We start from the raw sequence: 18,168 nt of genomic DNA on the forward strand, positions 1-18,168 counted from the left end.
TTTACCATTTTAAAAACAAGAAAAACAGTTTATTTTAAACAGTTTGCAGTGGTCCAAAGTTATTCCTCACTTACCTTATGCATTTAGAGCATCCTAATTATTATTTATAAATGCTTCTCACAGCTTTCAGTGACCAGAGTGGAGTTTTGCAGTCACGGTAATGGTAACAACAACTAGTATGCTAACAGTACACTCCCTGGACGGTACACAACTAACTTGAGAGCTGCTTATGTGATATATCTGTACTGGGGCAAGACAATAGACCAGGGGTGGGCAAATTACATCACAGATTTGGCCTGTAACATGTAGCAAAACATGAATATGCAATGCTCATTGTACAAATTGTTTTCTAAATGCATTCTTTTAAAACTCACCTTCAGAGAATGGCTTGCTAGCTTTTGCTAATTTGAATGCCAGCAAAAGACTTGCCTTCCTACTTAACTCTTTAATCTTTGTTTGCCAGTGGAAAAAATGTTGCTGAGTCTGTATATCAGCTGCTAACCTCTGCGCTATAGCCGCCCGTTCCTGTGTTGACTGCTTGGCATGCTTCGCAGCAAAGTGACGGCTGATTTTGTACTCTTTGAAAACTGCTACAGTTTCTTGGTATATTTAGCCTTTGATCGGACTTCAGTGAAAAAATATTTTGCCGTCCATATTAAACACTCGGCGCTCACTATCCACTTTTTTCTTCTTTGATAAGATAATTTTTGCAGAAGGTCTGATAAAAGAATAAGAGAGTAATACACATGAACAAGGTTGATTGTAGCTGAAGTGCCATCTTTTGGGGAAATGCTGGTATTACGGGGGAAAGGTAAATTGAACAAGGTTTACCCTTACCAATTTTAATATAATTTGGTCACGTTTGGTGGACCAGGTTAATAAACCCAAAGGACTGTGTGTGGCCCACCCCTGCCATAGACTGTATGTATAAATGGACATAGCTAACGCAGGCTAAACAGGTTTGATTGACAGCGTGGCTAAGCCCCGTTTAGCTCCGTGCTAAGCTAGAGGTTCGAGCAATAGACTCGCTCCAGATTGGCCCCTATAACTGCTCGCCTCGATGAGCTTCACTTGACTGGAGCCAAATGCTGTGGATTACGTCATTTAGTTCACTTCTTTATGCAGTCTATGGGCAAGGCACATTTTGCTCAAATACACGTGAAAAATTTTGATACAGGCCCTTTAATCCTCAGTCAAAGTAGGAATAAACCAAATCTAAAATGGCAAAGTCCTTAAATTTAACTTAAGACTAAATTTAAAAACTGAATTACAAGTTGAAAAGGACTCGCTCTGTATTCGCCTCCACAGGTATAATGGTAATGTACCTGAAGTGATAGCCTTACATCTCAACTCATTGCTTTTTGACTGACCCATCTCCTCCGCTGCAAAAAATAAAGAGATTTCGATTTGATATTTCATTTCTGTGATGGGTCACGTCTCTCAGCGTTTGTCCACAGGCGTTCCACTCTGCCTTTTAGAATTCTGGGAGCATAAAAAGACAAGATGACAGCTGCACGCTCAGACGCTTATTAATAAAAACATTTTAGCCCCAAACCAGGGCCGACACACTTCAGAGTCTGGGATCTCCAAGGTCCATCAGTGTTTAGGCCTGTCCTCATTTCACACTGCGCTCCAGATACACACATCAACTCTCCGAAATACTTCACTTTAAGACGCACTATGGAACATTTTACAGTGAAGGGGCTGCTATGTGCTTGTCTCCATGGAGATAGGTGAGGTAGAAGCCAATATTACACAAAATGAACTCTTGTGAGCGTCAAGACATGTTATAATGTTGTTACCTCGTCAAAAACAGACCTGGAGTTGTGTTTTGTGTCTCCAAATCTGAAATTATCCAAATGATTCAAGTGAAGGTGTATGGAGTTTAACAAAACACAACTCCAGGTACATTTTAAAACATTATGACATAGATCAGAAATTAACGCAAAATGGGCTTTTTAAAAAACGATGAATATTCCAAGCCAAATCTAAAAACATATTTGGCTGTGTTTGCTAATATGTGCTTTGTGTCACCATGGTAACTGCTGAACATTCCTCCATAGACATGCATGTAGTACTCTCAGCGTGATGCCACTGTAAAGTATCAATAGTCCCCCCTATACAGCAGCCTACATCCTCACTTTGTATTATCAATGTTATTGTTCTTGTGTTGCAATTTCATACTCGTTTTTGTCACGCTGGATCTTACGCAAATAAACTGAATTATTTGCTTTTTGTCTGAGATGTTGAAATTATCACTCTTTTCATAGCTCGAGCTAATGCTACAACTTTACACCATAACAGTTGATGTAATAGTGTCTTATTTAGGACGACAGCACCATCTGCAGGGGCTACAAACTGAGACGAGGGGGTCTTTTTACTGTCGCACACCTGAGATGCTGTCCTGAAGAAGTCGAACTGCAGATGGCACTGTCGTCCTGCCTCCACCGGTAGGAAGACAGCGCCAAAACCTGTTTAAATCATCTGAACGGACACGTCACAGCAACATCACGTGACCACTCTGGGGAGCTAGTGAGCAGTCCAAACGGTCAGGGACGAAAACAAACTAAACCTCGGTCTGAAAAAAGAATCCATTACCATAAGAGTGTGGACATTCAGATCCAGCCGGACACTCACCCTGCTCAGAGCCAAGAGGAAGTCCATCCCTCCAGACCTCCGGACACAGTGACGGAGTTTCCAGTAGACCAGGTGCTCCCAGGCGAACACGAGCAGACTCAGACCCATGGCCACCAACAGCATGTAGAAGACCCCCGCCATGTTGTCTATGTCCAGCTTACTGCTCATCACCTGCAGGGGGCAGCGCCAAACGGCAGGGCGGGCAGTGGGAAATGGAAAACAGACAATAGGATCAGTGTGTTTTTTAATAATGCAGAGATCTGTCACTGCTAAAGACGTAAAGACAAATACAAGCACATGTTGTTATTGTCACATTATGCAGCTCAAATTATAATGTAGATTTCAAAATAGAAGGAAGAAAACAGATTAAATGCTGCTGTTTCTACATTTAACACCTCAGTTAGGTGCTAGCTCTGTGTCACATCACTACTGTGTATATACTGCAGGTTCACATAGGTTCACACAAAAACAACTCCACCTACACCTCTGAAGTCATAATATTAACTGAAAACTGCAAAGGATCATGGTCTATGTAGTTCTTTCTAAAATAATGTTGTCATTCCAGGTGATCCAGAATACAAACTTGTACTGTAGTTTACAAAAATGTGAGTCTGGTCCATGGATCTATACAAAGACCTGGATAAGACACTCCCCTTCTGTCCTGGGGTGAGATCGACTAGTGGCCGCTCCAAGTACTGCAGGTCGAGGGAGATTCTTCTCTATTTTCACAACATGAACTTTTATAAATGTTAAATCCTCAAAGCGCCTAAAAGTTAGCTATGTAAGATTTAGCCTAGCCCCGCTCTGAGCCCGCGTTAGCTCCTCTCTAGCAGCTATCACTCAGATTCTGATGTCACATAGTGGGAGGAGCTAGTTTGTATTGAGAAAGTGATGAGGAAGACCATGCGCCAATGAGCTCAGGCCATTGAAATAAATACGACACCATTTTGGATTTTGTTATACTTCCATGGTCTGGTCACTGTTGAATGTCTCTGGTGTGATTGACAGGTGGATCAGCCAATCAGAGACACTCATGATCGGTCAATATTAAAACAAACATGGCTACTTATGAGGAAAAAAGAAAAAGGAAGAAAATATACTGAGCTAAAATGCACTAAATGGACGATAGTAATGAGCTAATGAAAAACACTGCACATTTTTGTAGAATCAGTGAGTGAAGCACTAAACTCTGAGGTGAGGAATGTTTGATTTTGTTCAAAATGATGGTGACCAATGAACTCCTTCGTTTCACATACGTCACTGAAATAAACCAATCTGACTGGACGGTCATGTTTGGTTATGGCTCAGGGTGCGTCAGAGTACTTTTAGGAGCATACTTTTACTCCTACTTAAGTAATATTTGTATTGAAGTAACTCTTATCCTTCCCACTGTGAGTAAGTCTACACCTAAGTAAGTACTTCAAATTATAAATAAGATGTTAAAAGGTGTGATGTGTCTTTAAGTTACTTTTCCCAAATACTTTCTTGCTTTTACTTGACTCATTTCTTGGACCACTTCTTTGTACTTCTACTTAAGTAACATTATTTTGAAGTAACGTTACTCTTACTTAATTTTTGGCTACTCCCAGAGACACACCTGTACTGATCGTAATGTACAATGCTGCTGCTTCAGACTTTATTAAACGGCATTACGCAAACTAGAACGTGTAAGATCTGTGGGGAGGAGAGCTACAAGACGAGGATAAATCACAGAGGAAAATGAGCGTGAATTGTCACAGAAAGAAAAACAGTTTGTTTTTGAGACATTGAGGTGAAGTTAATCACAAACAGGACACAGAGGAGGGCTTTTCCTGTCAGAGCACGTTAGGCTAACCATCTGTGACACGCACTTTAAAACAACAGATAAAAACACAACCAATCTGGCATCTCTCCTCTGCACCATACACTCACTGTCCCTCCTCTGTACCATATACTCACTCTCCCTCCTCTGCACCATATACTCACTGTCCCTCCTCTGCACCATAACCTCACTCTCCCTCCTCTGTACCACATCATTTAAAGTTTCTACAGATGACTTCATTCCTGTTGCAGCTCGGGTGCAGGTGAGGTTGGAGCGATAATGACTTGAGAGCCATGCAGAGCAAATTAACTCACAAGAACTGGAACAGTTTGGAAAGAATGAGAAACAGGAAAAGTCTGCCTAAACTAAATGTATGTATAAATGTATAAATGTAAACTTTATAAAAATGACTTGGTAAGTATATTTTATTGTGCTGAATACTTTTTAAACTATGCCAAAATAAACAGACCAGGCTGTTTATTTTAACTATATTATGTTGTATATGTTAGCAATGAGTTTACATGTTCCACTGTATGGCATTTAACGTATCTATCATGACCTGGGGGTGTCATCTGCTTGTCGTCATGGGGATAGATCCATTTTATGTCGTACTGTGGAACATGTCTGGTAAAAACAGCTACACCCCCATGGAGACAATGAGGTAGGAATTGGGAAAAGTTACAGAGTGTGTCTTAAGAAATATCAATTATTCCAAGTATTTTCCAGTCACTGATTCGTACCTCGATCTTGTCGTTGTGGCAGATCCCGGACAGCCAGAGTCTCTCCAGCATGTCGATCTCATCTAGAAGAAAAGAGGAGAGAAAGAGAGGGATGAGACGAGTGATACACTAAGAGAAAGAGAGAGAGAGATTGGATCAGGGTCAGAGGAGGGAGACAGAGAGTGAGAGAGGGTCAGAGGAGCAGATGAATTTGATACAGAGAGAGGGAGAGAGAGAAGGAGAGGGATGAGAGGAGTGGCATACTGAGAGGAAGTAAGAGAGAAAGAGAGAGAGATGGATCAGGGTCAGAGGAGTGAGACAGAAGTGAGAGAGGGTCAGAGGAGCAGATGAGTATGACACAGAGAGAGGGAGAGAGAGAGAGTGACAGAGAGAGAGGGGAGTAGATGAGAGATGCAGAGAGAGAGAGAGGGGAGGCAGATGAGTGTCGTAGAGAGAGAGAGAGAGGGGGAGAGAGAAAGTGAGAGGGGGGCAAGAGAGAGGGGAGGCAGATGAGTGTTGTAGAGAGAGAGGGGGGGAGAGGGGGAAAAGGAGAGAGATAAAAGGAGAGAGAGATGGAGGGTGTCAGATGAGTGTGATACAGAGAGAGAGAGGGAGGGAGAGAGGGGTGTCAGATGAGTGTGATACAGAGAGAGAGAAAGAGGCAGTAAAAGAACAGGGAGAGAGAGAAGGGTGAGCTTCATTTTCCTGGAGCCAAAGGCCATGGTTGACTGTATAGTGTGTGGTTTATATATGACAACATTTATATACACACTATGGACTTTTTCAGGTGGGGAGTTCTCTACCTTCTTGTCTCCATGGAGATAAAAGTTGAATGCAGTTTTGTGGAACATTCCAAAGCAATCACATCTCCATGCAGAAAAGCAGGTGACAGACCCTATACACCAGAAAAGTCCCACAGTGCATCTTTACTGTGTTATAAAAGCACTTTGAGCCTTGAAAGTGGAAAAGCGCTGTATAAAAATGTGACCGTTTACCATCAGAATGACTCCGCCTCTTCCTCAGAACCAAAGCCTGTTATAATAGCAGTCCTCCGTGCCCTGGTGCTCACACAAACATGTTTATTATGTCACAGAGACGAGCAGTACACAGAAGAGCAGTTAATGAGATGAGGATATTTATATCAGGGAGCAGCTCCGGTCCAAACGTTTTTATGAGCCTGTCAGAGAGTTTGAGACGATCGGAGGCGACGGACGAGGGGTTTGTTCAGGGATGAAAGATGGCCGCCGCGCCGGGCTAATCCATATGAAGAGCTTTACACACAGATAATTAACCCCGGGGTCAGTGGGAAGTTCTGCTGTAGATACACAACTGTTTGGACTCAGAAAGTAACTGTACGGCTCAAGGAAACAAGATTTAAAATTCAAACCCCGAGAGACGTATTCACAGGACAGAAATGAGTGAGAGGCGTTTGGCGTTTAGAGAAAAACATTCAATTCTTTATGTTTATTTAAATCAGATTTTAAAAACTAGTCTCTAAAAACGCAGCTCTCTTCCTCTCTCTCTTTTCCCCGACATTATTTACCCCTTTTCTCTCTTACTATCCCCTTTTCACCCTTTCCCACTCTCCCTCCCTCTCTCCACTCCCAACCTTCTCTCTTTCCTACCTCTTTTCCTCCCTCCTCCTCCTCTCTCTTTTCCCTGACATGTCTCTCCCCTTCTCTCCCTCGACCCCCTCTCTCCTCCCCTTTGTTGTCTCTCTCCCTCTTTCCCTTCTCTTTCCCTTTTCTCTTTCTTCTTTACCCCTCTCCCCTGTCTCTCCTTTCCTCCTCAATCTCTCTTCTGCTCTCCTCTCTCTCTTCCTCTCTGTCCTCCCTCTCTCTCTTTTCCCCGACATTACTTACCCCTTCTCTCTCTCACTATCCCCTTTCCCCCCTCCCCTTTCCTCCACTCTCATCTTTCTCTCTTTCCTACCTCTTATCCTCCCTCCTCTCTTTTCCCATGTGTCATGACATGTGTCTTTCCCCTTCTCTCCCTCGATCCCCCTGTCTCTCCCCCTTTGTTCTCTCTCTCTTGCTCTCCCTGTTTCTCTCCCTTCTCTCTTTCTCCTTTACCCCTCTCCCTCGTCTCTCCTTTCCTCCTCAATCTCTCCTCCTCTCTTCCTCCCCTTCCATATTGTGTATGTTGAATCCGTTCCTGTCTCTCTCCTCTTGAGTCTCCTCCCCTCTCATCCCTCTCTGTCCTCTCCTCCCTCTGTCCTCCCTCTCTCTTTCTCTCCATATTGTGTGTTGAATACCCTCTTGTCCCTGTCTCAGAGTGTGGGACGTGTCTTGTCTTTAATCTGCTGTGGACCTGTGTCTTTTCTAAAATGTCACTGATCCTCTCGTGACCCCTGTCCTTATTTTCACTTTCATCCTCAAATCTTAAATCCAGACTCTGTTTTTCTGTCCAGTCCGTGCACTTTATGTATGAGACTGTGTTATCACATTATCGCTCGTTCTTATGTTCCGTTGCTTGTTCTTTTCCTGTATTTCTGAGCAAAGCACTTCCTGAATGAGATGTTCAGACTGAGCGATGTCGGTGGCGTCCTGTGTTTGATAGTTTGAAAAAAAAAAGCAGATATTTTTCAGAGCAGACGTCGTTTTTGCGCACAAGAATAAACCTCGTGTTTTGCTCTCTGCTGCGTATTTTTGATTCACAATTTATTTCTCTGATTTGTATTAAACTAAATAAATAAATAAATACATATAAACGTAGACCCAGTTCTGACTTCACTTCACGTCACTAAAGTCCATACGTACTTGAACCACTCCCCGGCTCCTCGATCTATAAAACAATGATCTAAAGCTAAATTTGAGTGTCAATATTAAAGTAGCACTATGGAACTTTTCTGGTGTTGTTATTAGTTTAAATGCAATGAACTAATTACAGGTGTTTTAACTGCTAAAGAATTAGGAGAAAAAACGGTTACCTTTTTGTCTTCATAGAGATATGTTTAATACTATATTATGGAACATTACAGACAAAGCAATAACATCACTATGGAGACCAGCAGGAGTGGGACGTCAATTAGAAAAGTTACAAAGTGCACCTTTAGTCTGACTATTGGATGACAAGGTACATGTATCAGAAAGGAGTTTTTTTTTCTAAAATGTTGTGACCATAGACTGTTTATATAAATGGACCTAGCTAACCTGCTAGTCAACTCTGGCTCCAATTCACTTTCTATTAAAAAGCTGTAGCCCCTCTCTCTGTAACTGCTACTGTCAGACTCGTTATTTTGGTCTTAAAATGGTCATTTTAACCCGCTTTACATGATCCTAGTGAATTAAAAACAAACAAATCCGGCACTTTCTTTGATTGACAGCGTTGCTATGGGTGACGTCACACTCACTTAGTCCACTTCTTTAGTCTGTGGTTGTGATGTCACTTTAACGCAAACAATGGAGTAAGATAAATGCATTTACAGGTACAGTATGTAACTTTCTGGAGGTGGCATGATTGCATACAAATAAAAAATTAAAACCATACTTCAGAACATTCTCCAGGCCAAATAAGAGCCAGGTTTGTGGAATTGCAAGCCCACTCACAGTAAGGATGATAAACTAAACATGCTTTTCTATGGCAAAAAGTTACATAATGTGGCTTTAAATAGACAATAGTTCAAGTGTGACTGATGTAAACTGGACTATTTCTGCCTAAACTCTCATGAAATAAAAAAAAAAGTGAAACGTTTAGATATGAGCTAGCAATAATCGCCAGATAATGAGTAAGCCCTCCTCTGTTTCCTCATTATAGCCTCTTGCATTATAGCCTCTGTCTAGTTTCAGTCTCTCCGTCACTCTTTCATCATCCCTCTCTTTTTGGGGACACTGTTTTCCCTCTTTTTCCCTCGCTCAGTCTGCTCTTTCTCCAGAGGCACCTGAGGGAATCTACACCTCCGATGCTCATTTCATATTTAGTGCCCCATTTGTCAAATTCTGTAGCGCTTCTCTCAAATGTGTCCTGAAACATAACAGAAAATAGAATAAAACCAAATTAAATCAACAAAGATATTACATTTGGTGTATCACAGTGAGGCTACGTTCACTTTGATACCAGTTTAGTATCTTTTTTCCAGATCCCTCGACTCTGGCTCCAATTCACTTTCTATTAAAAAACTGTGACCCCTAACATTAGCAACAGGTTTGATTGACATTGTTACTAAGCTGCTCTGTGCTAAACCAGCAGTGCGGGCAGGAAGGGGCGTGACCTTCATTACCCTCGCTCTGGATTGGCTCTTTGGTTGCTATGATACTCACGGTCGGAAGTCCAAATATGGAAATCTGCTCCAAATTCGCAGATTTAACCGTTAGCCTCGATGAGCTTCATTTGACTGGATCAGAGCGCTATGGCTGACATCAAACTCAGTCCACTTCTTTATACAGTCTGTGATTAAAATGTATCTCAGATTAACGTCTAACTTGAGTATTAGAGCTTCAGACAGAGCAGTGCCTCAAGTTATCATCACACTCCCAGGGAACGTTGAGGACATCAGCTGCTAAGTATCGATAGGACGCTCTCGAGGTTAATTCTTCAGGTTAATTATACAGTACTGTGGAACATTCCGGGCAAATAAACATCATCTCCATGGAGACAAGCAGGCAGCAAACCCTCTACCAGAAATACTACAGGGTGCGTCTTTAAACCAAACATGTCGTCTCTATGTTCTTTCGTGATCGCAGTGTAAATATATAAATAAGCCACTCTGTTTGTTCTGATTTATTCTTAAACTCCATCTTCGCGGCGTCCATTTTGTGGCCGTCTTGTGTTTTCCACAGAGTTGTTGTTCAAAGTCTAAAGTGCCTTTTTGGTGTCAGACGGTGAAAATGTGGAACCGGGGCGCCAGATTGGGAGAAATGACTCGACTTTTGTGAGTGGCAGAGGTAAACGAAGCAGCTCTTTCACCGAGTCTGAGCCATCCAGGATCAAATCACCCTGATACAAGCTGCACTGAAAGCACAGATAATGACAGAACGAAGAGAGAGAAAGAGGGAGAAGAGAGAGGGATAGAAAGAGAGAGAGAGACGCAGTGAAAGCACAAATAATGACAGAACGAAGAGAGAGAGAGAGGGAGGAGAAGAGAGAGGGATAGAAAGAGAGAGAGACGCAGTGAAAGCACAAATAATGACAGAATGAAGAGAGAGAGAGGGGGAGGAGGAGAGAGAGATAGAAAGAGAGAGACAGACGCAGTGAAAGCACAAATAATGACAGAATGAAGAGAGAGAAAGAGGGAGGAGAAGAGAGAGGGATAGAAAGAGAGAGACAGTGAAAGTACAAATAATGACAGAACGAAGAGAGAGAAAGAGGGAGGAGAAGAAAAGAAGGATATAGAGAGAGAGACAGTGAAAGCACAAATAATGACAGAACGAAGAGAGAGAAAGAGGGAGGAGAAGAGAGAGGGATAGAAAGAGAGAGAGTGAGAGATGCAGTGAAAGCACAGATAATGACAGAATGAAGAGAGAGAAAGAGGGAGGAGAAGACAGAGGGATAGAGAGAGACAGTGAAAGTACAAATGACAGAACGAGAGAGGGAGAAGAGAGGGATAGAGAGAGAGAGAGAGACAGTGAAAGTACAAATAATGACAGAATGGAGAGAGAGAAAGAGGGAGGAGAAGAGAGAGGGATACAGAGAGAGAGAGATGCAGTGAAAGCACAAATAATGACAGAATGAAGAGAGAGAAAGAGGGAGGAGAAGAGCGAGGGATACAGAGAGAGAGGTGCAGTGAAAGCACAAATAATGACAGAACGGAGAGAGAGAAGGAGGGAGGAGAAGACAGAGGTAGAAGGGGAAGGTGAGCTGTAGGGAAAGAGTGATGAAGAGAAAGGGTGAGAGAGAAAGGGAGGAGGAGGATATGATGAATGGAGAGGGAGAGAAGAGGGAGCAGCAGAGTGTAATTCATTGCTTTAAAGACATGTTTTGAAAAATAGGGCAGTGAGGAGGATTTTGACTTTAAAAATCTATTCTAGTCATAAATCAAAAGAGCAGATCTTTTTCCTTCTTTTTTCTGTCGTTGTTTTTGATCGGAGCCTTTAATAAAATATAATCAGTACAACCGTGTGCGCTTAAAGATGAGGATTATGCAAAATGGACTTTTTGAGCTTTCTCCTGTGTTATAATATTGTTCTGTCAGCATAAACCTGCCTGAAGAGGTTATAGACGTCATCCATATATGTAATTTAGCGATCTCTCCTGGGCCCTAGTCAAATCCTTCTTATGGTTAACTGTGGGATTCTGTACAAGGCTCCGCCCACAAGCCGACATCACCCATGCTCCCACACAACAATTCTCCATAAATATACAAAAACGTGATACAAAACTGTACACAACAACTTGACAAACCTGATGTGATGTGCAGTAGTTTCATTAGTGGGATTGTGTTGTGATAGAGCTCTGAAGGGGGAGTGACTTAGCAGGGAGAGCAAAGGGAGGGGAGACTAATTTTAACATTTTAATACATTGTTTTGGGCAAATGCAGCACTTTCAAAACAATACAAGGTAACACAGTGAGCTAAATATGTTATGTGTTAGAGTTAATATCACACAGAAGTAAAATACCCCTCTTTAATACACTATAGAAGTAAAATACCCCTCTTTAATACCCTATAGAAGTAAAATACCCCTCTTTAATACCCTATAGAAGTAAAATACCCTTCTTTAATACCCTATAGAAGTAAAATACCCCTCTTTAATACCCTATAGAAGTAAAATACCCTTCTTTAATACCCTATAGAAGTAAAATACCCCTCTTTAATACCCTATAGAAGTAAAATACCCCTCTTTAATACCCTATAGAAGTAAAATACCCCTCTTTAATACCCTATAGAAGTAAAATACCCTTCTTTAATACCCTATAGAAGTAAAATACCCTTCTTTAATACCCTATAGAACTAAAATACCCCTCTTTAATACCCTATAGAAGTAAAATACCCCTCTTTAATACCCTATAGAAGTAAAATACTCCTCTTTAATACCCTATAGAAGTAAAATACCCTTCTTTAATACCCTATAGAAGTAAAATACCCCTCTTTAATACCCTATAGAAGTAAAATACTCCTCTTTAATACCCTATAGAAGTAAAATACCCCTCTTTAATACCCTATAGAAGTAAAATACCCCCTCTTTAATACCCTATAGAAGTAAAATACTCCTCTTTAATACCCTATAGAAGTAAAATACCCTTCTTTAATACCCTATAGAAGTAAAATACCCCTCTTTAATACCCTATAGAAGTAAAATACCCCTCTTTAATACCCTATAGAAGTAAAATACCCCCTCTTTAATACCCTATAGAAGTAAAATACTCCTCTTTAATACCCTATAGAAGTAAAATACTCCTCTTTAATACCCTATAGAAGTAAAATACTCCTCTTTAATACCCTATAGAAGTAAAATACCCCTATTCAAAACCCCATAGAAATAAAATACCCCCTCTTTAATATCCCATAGAAGTAAAATACCATGTCTTTAAAGCATTTTCTTTTGCTGGACTTGATCAAACACGTTTAATCGAGACAAAGTGGTGATAAAACTGCAGGGGTAAATTCTGCAGCAGACTCCAGTCGTCCAGTACAGAGACTTAAGGCTGAATGATGAGTCAGAATACTCTGTGTCCTGGAATATGTGTAAAAGTTTATGAAAGTGTAAATGTGATCATCCTTCATCGTTATCTGGGTGATACTGGCTCCAAATCTACTCCTGAAGACCTTTTATAACCAGCACAGCAGCGTTTATACATCAACATGTCCAAAAGAAACATGAACGCTATTCAGACATATTCTCTACGCCTTTGGTAAGCATCTTTATCTCTGGTTTTAATGGACTTTAAATTCTCAATGTAGATTAGAAATAGATTATAATCGCCTGCTTGAACAAAAAATGACTGACTCGACAACTGCTAAAATAATCATTGAAATACCCAGCCTCCCATAAGTCTTAAATCAGACATATTGTGCTTGTGTCTGCTCTAAAGTTCTCATCTCTGACACCCATGGATCATTATGTTATAATTTACACATTTTAAATCACAATATTCATCTAAAACGACTTAATAAAGGAAATAGGTCCACTGTGTACTGTCTGAATCTAATTATAAAGTGTTTTTTGTTCGAGAATATAGAAGTGAGCTGGTCTCTGAGTTGTGAAAAGTGCTTATAAACTCATCATGTTGAATCATTACGATGCTCTGAATGTATAAGGTCAATGAGGAATAACTTTGGACCTCTGCAAATTGTTTCAAATGAACTAGTTCTGTTTTTCACATTTTTAGGAGAGTAAAAATGAGGTACAGCGCCTTTGAGTACAATTTGATTTCAGTTTTATTGATCTAGGTTTTGGCTCTCATTTCTTCCAGAGCTGTTTTTTAACTGTGGACTTTGCAGTGAAACAAAAAGAGCCTGTTCCGAGACGTACACTTTATATTTTCAGTACAAATGAATTCCACCTGAGACCAGAACCAGAACTAATCCCTGAGACCAGAACCGCTCCCTAAGACCAGAACTAGAACCACATCCTGAGGCCAGAACTAGAACCACTTCGTGAGACCAGGACTGCTCCCTGAGACCAGAACCACACCCTGAGACCTGAACCAGAACCATTCCCTGAAACCAGACCCTGTGACCAGAACCAGAACCGATCCCTGAGACCAGAACTATAGCCTGAGACCAGAACCAGAACCACTCCCTGAGACCAGAACTAGAACCACTTCGTGAGATCAGAACTAGAAACTCTTCCGGAGACCAGAACCACTCCCTGAGACAAGAACCACACCCTGAGACCAGAACCAGAACCACTTCCTAAGACCAGAACCACTCTTTAAGAAGACACGAGAGGGCCACACTGCAGTAGAGCTAGTACAGGCCGCTCTTGGTCCAGTCGGGCTGAAAAGGTTTAGAGAGAGAGAAAAATCGAGATAGAGAAAGACAGAGAGAGAAAGAGAGGAGGGACAAAGAGAGGAGATAAAGTTAAGAGAAAGAAAGTATCAGGGGGAGAGAGAGGGGGAAGTCAGAAAAATACGAGAAAGAGAGTTGAGAGGAGAGAGAGAGATGAGAAAGAAAGAGTCTGGGATATAACAGTTTATTTTCACTTTGAAATTCCATCAATTTTTACATTTGTGATTTTGTTTCTCTCGTCAGCAGATGTGTCAGAGCAAGAGAGAGAGAGGAGAGGAGAAGACAGAGAGAAAGACTGAGAGAGAAAGAGAAGAGGGACAGAGAGAGGGACTACAGATAAAAGAGAAAGAAACTATCAGAGGGAAAAGAGAGGGGGACCTTAGAAAGATACAAAATGTGAAGTAGAGAGAAGGGGAGGAGAGAAAGAGGGAAAGAGAGAGGAGAGAGAGAGAGAGAAGGAGAGGTGAGAATCATAGAAAGCAGAAGTGTTTGAGAGCAGCCGCAGGTGCAGAGCTCAGGTGCTGGTTTGATTTGTTTTTAATTTTTTTTATTATTTTAAGTGAGAGAAAAAAATTACTTATTTCTTCACAAATAATTAATATTTTAATTTGAGTGACTTGTGAAGTGAAAGAGCAAGAGAGAAAGAGAGGAGGAGGCTATGATAGAGGGAGAGAGGAAGAGAATAGGGAAGCAAAAGAGGAGAAAGAGAAAGAGGAATATAATTCATTGCATTAACAGGACAACAACAATTTTAATAAATAAATGAGGAGTGCTACTATTTTTTTCCTTTGGTTGTTTTTGATTGGAGCGTTCAATAATCCATCTAATCAGTTTATTTTTTACAATCATTCTTATTCCATTGTCCCGTTCATTTACTTTTCTGTTGTAACACTGTAATTTCTCTTTACTTTAACAGACTTCTTCAGGACAGTATTCCAGGTGCGTGAGAGTAAAAAGGCCCCTCGTCCTGGTTTAAAGTCCGTATTTCAATCGCCTCCTGAACCGAGTAAAGATATTTGTCATCCTCTGGCCCAATGATGTTTGCTCCGTCCCAGTCCATAACGTGGCTCTCTCTTTCGCAGTACCCACAGGATTTTAAACCAGGACGAGGGGGCCTTTTTACTCTCACACACCTGGGATACTGTCCTGAAGAAGTCGGACTCCAGATGGCGCTGTCGTCCTGCCTCCACCAGTAGGAAGACAGTGCTGAAACCTGTTTAAATCCACTGACCAATTATGTCACTGCAACATCACGTGACCAATCTGAGTGAGCTGTCCAAACTGTCAGGGACGAAAACAAATTAAACCTTGGTCTGGAAAGAAAGAATCTACAAAAAAAAAATAAATAAAAAAAAATAACAGAAAACCAGATGAAGCTCGTTGGACTGCCATTTCTCCACTTTGAGCTGATCTTATATTAACTTTTAAATAATGCTAAAAACTGTTGGGTATAATTCCCTTTTTCAGAAACACTGTTATTTGAATTGAATTTCACAAAATCGATATGTTCACCCAGTGTTTATATAAAAAAAGATTCAACCAGTGTGGATTTACAGTTTGATCATTAAAGATACACTATGTAACTTTTCTGGAGAAGGTTCCATCACCTGTCGCTTAAATATGTTATTGCTTTGCCTGTAATGTTCCACAGAAATGTATAAACTTTCATCTGTTCAATCTGTTTAATACTCGGTTTGGAGCCATTGATTTGTCTCCATGGAGATTGCCAAGTTTATGCCATTCTGTGGAACATTTCAGTCAAAACATCTTGGAAAAAAGACACTTTGAACCATAGACTGTATAAAGAAGTGGACTAAGTGAGTGTGACGTCCCCCATAGTGTTCAGCTCCAGTGAAATGAAGCTCATCGAGGCTAGCAGTTAGCGGCAAATTTGGAGTCAAGTTACATATTTGGAATTCCAACCACGAGTATCATAGCAACCAAAGAGCGAAGCTGTTGAAGGTGACGCCCCTTCCTGCCATTCCCACTCCAATCAAATGTGTTGCTAATGCTAGCGGGGAAAGAAGGTGCCTGATTTGTGTGTTATTAATGTCCATATCTTGAGTTACGGACACAATAGTGAAATAAAAACACCGGAATCATGTAGAGTGGGTTAATACGAACATTTTAAGACCAAAATGACGAGTCTGACAGCAGCAGTTACAGAGAGAGATGACAGTTTTTCAATGTTAAGTGAATTGGAGCGGGAATCACGCCCATTATCACTTCCTATTTGGAACGTGGCGCTAGCAGGTTAGCTATGTTCATTTACATATACAGCCCATGGTTTGAACTTCCTAGCTAAAAACATACATATTTACATACTTTAATTTCAAAACCAGTGAACATCACACTGCTACACATTTAGCATTTAGCTACACAGACCTCCATGTAACATTATCACATGAAGCTGAAGAATATCCCATTGCTAACTGCGCTAAAATGTTCTCCCCTTCAGCGAGCTATTTCCAGTGAGCGACTGCGTGTTAACAAAAGACTCGGGGAAGCGCAGACAAAAGACGCATTATCCAGAACAATTACCCATAATGCATCTGCGGCGGGCGGTGGATTAGCAAGTGGGGTGGCTCCAGGGGTGATGCTAAAGACGTTTGTATGTTTGTTATATTGTAAACACGTGTCCATCCTCACAGTGTGGAGGAGTCTGCGTGATCACCGCTGTCTTCTGTTTAATGCACTTCACCATTTACATGCAAATACCAGGCATAATAAGCTCACATTATCATATGAAGGACAGACTGCGGTAAACATTTTAACACCAAACATGTCCAAACACCGCTCTATTTTTAAAAAGCGTTAAAACAAATGTGGACGAGCAGGAAGGCTAAATTACAAAATGCTATTCCGTATTCTTCAAAATGGTATTCTGTATAGCTTTAGTTTCTCCAATAAACACTCATGCGCTTTAAAGATGCATTATGTAACTTTTCTAGAGAAGGAGCCAACACCAACTTGTCTCCATGGAGAAGTAACTGCTTTGTTTGGAATGTTCCACAGTATGGCATTGAGCATATATCATACATTTGTTCAAGTACCTGAAAAACATGAATTCTTATTGTTTACGGGTCTCGTCTCTCCACAGATATGACACGTAACTTGGCCCAAAGGCATCACCTGATTGTATGGATAGAGATAGATCATGTCATACTGTGGAACATTTCAGACGAAGCAATAACATCTCTATAGAGACAAACAAGTGGAAGAAGGTCAACACATCTGCAGTCTGACAGTTAAACACGAAACTCCACCTGACAATTCTCACTTGACTCCAGCTCAATTTCTACCTATAAAGATCAAAATGAGTCAGCTATGAGCTGTTAGCGTCTAATTATGAACCGTTTCAATGTTCTATAATCAGGAAGTGCCCTGTATGTATGCTATTGTTGTTGTTAGCATTACTATGACGGCAAAACTCCGCTCTCGTCTCTGAAAGTTGTCAAAAGTGCTTATGTAAAGTGCTTATAAACTCATCCTGGTGATTAATTAGGATGCTCTGAATGCAAAAGGTTAAGAGAGGAATAACGGTTAGTATGCTAGTTGTTGTTGTTAGCATTACCGTGACAGCAAAACTTCACTCTCCTCTCTGAAAGTGTGTGTCAAAAGTGCTCATATAAAGTGCTTATAAACTCATCCTGGTGATTAATTAGGATGCTCTGAATGCAAAAAGTTAAGAGAGGAATAATGGTTAGCATGCTAATTGTTGTTGTTAGCATTAAAGTGACAACAGAACTCTTCTCTGTCCTCTGAAAGTTGCGTTAAAACTTTTATAAACTCATCTCTGTGAATAATTTCGATGCTCAGAACGCATAAGGGAAGTGAGGAATAACTTAAAAAGAACTTGTTTTGTTTTTCACATTATTACGACAGTACAAATCAGACACAGCGCCTTTAAAATTGCACCTCAGGAATCAGAAAAACCCAGAAAACCCAGAACAACTGCAGTTTTACTTGACCCATAAAGGAGACAAGGGAGTTGAAGTTTAGGGAGTGTCTTTGGAGTAACAGTAGTTTCTGATTCTACCACACGGGGCACTATTCAGACACAATGAGCCCATAACAATGAGACTTGTCGCTCCTCCGGCTCCCGTGTCATTTTAATAACAGC

At 40.9% G+C, this 18,168-nt stretch overlaps 1 protein-coding gene across 1 annotated transcript in view; it reads right to left on the reverse strand.

Annotated features, from left to right (window-relative positions):
* Nucleotides 1-18,168, reverse strand: part of grin2da (glutamate receptor, ionotropic, N-methyl D-aspartate 2D, a) — a 231,559-nt gene that overhangs the window by 15,175 nt on the left and 198,216 nt on the right. Inside the window, exons 16-17 of the mRNA XM_033974905.2 lie at nucleotides 5,179-5,240; nucleotides 2,638-2,808 (exon numbers count right to left, since the gene is read on the reverse strand). Of these exons, the coding sequence (XP_033830796.2) occupies nucleotides 2,638-2,808; nucleotides 5,179-5,240 (233 nt within the window). The remainder of the gene's footprint in view (nucleotides 1-2,637; nucleotides 2,809-5,178; nucleotides 5,241-18,168) is intronic.

This window comes from Periophthalmus magnuspinnatus, chromosome 11, assembly GCF_009829125.3.
Source record: "Periophthalmus magnuspinnatus isolate fPerMag1 chromosome 11, fPerMag1.2.pri, whole genome shotgun sequence".
Taxonomy (NCBI): domain Eukaryota; kingdom Metazoa; phylum Chordata; class Actinopteri; order Gobiiformes; family Gobiidae; genus Periophthalmus; species Periophthalmus magnuspinnatus.